General features: G+C 55.0%; 1 protein-coding gene across 1 annotated transcript; it reads left to right on the forward strand.

Moving 5' to 3' along the window:
- On the forward strand, positions 305-2362 carry LOC104789789. Its single transcript, XM_010515437.1, has one exon. The coding sequence runs from the start codon at positions 305-307 to the stop codon at positions 2360-2362; it is 2058 nt and encodes a 685-aa protein (XP_010513739.1).

The following is a 2895-nucleotide window of genomic DNA, read 5'->3' on the forward strand; positions in this document are numbered from 1 at the left end:
GCCCGTCACTGCCGTATACTCTCGTCACCGCGTCAGCGCAACGACAAACCCGGCCGGAACCTCCACCGAACTCCCAGTCGGGGTCAGATCTGAAGGGGAGACCAGCCAGGACACAGGGCGAACTCGCGAAGCGCCAGTCAGCCTCACGGAGCCTTCTGATCAACAAACCCATAACGAGGCAGATGCTCACACGACGGAGCAGCAGATCGATGCACAAGACGGGAACCTCCCCGTTCATACCACGCCAGCGGCCTAGAACCCGCAGGTCGTTTCTATGGAGGATTTCAGAATCCTGTTCGGCACCATGACGAAAGAGATCTACCAGATGATCGCGGACACCAACCGCAGAGTTGACGCCGTTGTAACCCAAGCAACCCCGTCACAAATCTCTGCCGGACAATCGCCAGCACTCACTTTGGGCGGACTCACTCGTCGTCTCGACTTTTCTGACGGACAATTCGAGCAGAGGAATCCTCCCCCTCAAACAACGTCGAGCATTCGACCGACAAATCCGAATTTACGGATACACGAGAGCTCGACCGCCCCGGTCACCCGCCTTGCGAACTCCGGACCTTGCTTCGAACTCGAAGAAATCAGGTCGCAGATTAGCGGCATGAACACGCTCCTCCATCGAGCTATCAGCACGGCTCCCGAGATCGATAGGATTGTCGAAGTAACTCGGCAATCACCCTTCACTCAACGGATAGCGCGGGCCGCCATACCGAACGTCAAACTGAAGCTTCCAATCTACCAAGGAGACAAAGATCCAGTCCAGTTCATGACATCCTTCATGGCGACCATGTCAAAAGCGCGATTCACCGACGAACAGAGGGACGCCGGTTGCTGTCAGCTATTCGTGGATAGCCTTTCCGGCGCTGCCTTGGTATGGTTCACAAGGCTCGAGCCGAACTCGATCGACAACTTCGACGACTTATCTAAGGCCTTCCTCAAGAATTATCGAATCCTCATCGAACCAGGCGTAACAAGTTCAGATCTATGGGAGATGGCCCAGGAACGGGGAGAACCCATCGCCAGTTTCTTGAACAGATTCAAGGAGAAGCTGACAAAGGTCAACGTACCGGAGGATGCAGCAATGGCAGCCTTCAGAAAGGGTTTAATCCCTGGATCACCGTTACGAAAGGACCTTAACATCCGGGAACCCAAGGATCTCGACGATGCGCTACATCGAGCCTCTAGATTCGCGCTCGACGAGGAGGAAGAAGCCCGAATAGCCGCAAAAACTAATGATGAACAGCCATCACATCCCGCTAAGGCTAAAAACCGGGTCGAACACCACGAACCCCGCAAGCACCACGAACCTCAGGATCGAAAAAAGGGCGTCATCCACGCAGTCTCCGAGGTGGACGATCAGGACAAGCAGCCATCTGACCCGAAGGAACTCTACTGCGATTTTCACATGTACCCCGGTCACTCCACACAAGAGTGCGTCCACCTGAAGAACTACCTGTACGCAAAGTATCTTTCTGGCGAAGTCGAAGCTACTTATCAGCCAAAAAGCGCCCGTGGAGGTAGAGGTCGCCGAGGCGGATGGCGCGGAGGACGATCTAACCGAGGCCGTGGCGCAGGCGGCGGACGGGGTTACGATGGACCACCCAACGCAGCCCAACAGCTGGTCAACCAAGCACCCGTGAATCACCAGGAGGAGGCGCCCCAAGCAGACGAACTGCCTGGCCCTCCCAAACGACAGAGGGGACAAAACCCGGAGCGGGCCAATTCTCCTCCTCGTGGACGAATAACCATGATACTTGGTCCACCAGAGGACTGCGCAGACTCTGTTCGCGCACTAAAAAAGAGGGCACGACAAGTTTGCGCCCTTCAAACTGCTCCGAGCGAGCCTTCACTCTGCAAGGACCCGATATCATTCACTTCGGATGACGCCAAAGGGATCCGACACCCCCATTCAGACCCTTTGGATATCAAAGTCTCGATGGGCGACTTCGACGTCGAACGAGTCCTGATCGATACTGGGAGCACCGTCAATGTACTCTGCTGGCAGACGCTGGAGAAAATGGGCGTCACACCAGACCAACTAAAACCCGAAACTCGAACACTAACGGGCTATGATGGGGTCGCTAAGATGTCGATGGGAGACGTAAAACTACAAGTACGAGCTGGCGGAGTGACCCGGAAGACTAAGTTTGCAGTCGTTGATACACCACCAATCTACAACGCTATTTTGGGGGTACCATGGATATATGCGATGCAAGCCGTACCGTCGACCTATCACCTCTGCCTCAAATTCCCAACTCCTACAGGAATTTGCACGCTTTACGGCGACCAGAGGGTGGCCAGAGTCTGCTCTGTTATCGAAAAAAAGCAGAGGAAGACGGAGACCGCATAGCAATTACAGAGCGGGGACCATCTCTCCGGTCCCCGAAAGCCGGAGCGGGATCGCCTCAAGTTTCCGGAGTGCAAGATCCTACAGGCGAGTATTGACCCCTCTGACCAATCGCGAACTGTCGGCATCGGGGCCGAACTCGATGAGAGCATAAAGGCTAAGCTGATCGCTTTCCTGCAATCTCGGGCTTCCACATTCGCCTGGTCAACAAAGGACATGGTCGGGATAAGCCCCGAAGTCATGTGCCACAAGCTAAATATCGACCCCACGTTCAAGCCGATCAGACAGAAGCGCAGGCGCCTAGGCCCGGATCGAGCCAAGGCGGTCCAGGACGAAGTGGAACGACTAATCAAGGCGGATCAAATCATGGAAGTCCAGTACCCAGATTGGCTGGCTAACCCGGTTGTGGTCAAAAAGAAAAACGGCAAGTGGAGAGTTTGTGTGGACTTCACTGATCTCAACAAAGCTTGCCCTACGGACAACTTTCCTCTTCCGCACATAGACCGTCTCGTCGAAGCCACCGCCGGAAACCAGTT

The sequence above is a fragment of the Camelina sativa genome, chromosome 5 (genome assembly GCF_000633955.1).
Source record: "Camelina sativa cultivar DH55 chromosome 5, Cs, whole genome shotgun sequence".
Taxonomy (NCBI): domain Eukaryota; kingdom Viridiplantae; phylum Streptophyta; class Magnoliopsida; order Brassicales; family Brassicaceae; genus Camelina; species Camelina sativa.

What these genes read in the sequence shown, in the direction of transcription:
- LOC104789789 (XM_010515437.1), top strand. Translation starts at nt 305, where the DNA reads ATGACGAAAGAGATCTACCAGATGATCGCGGACACCAACCGCAGAGTT.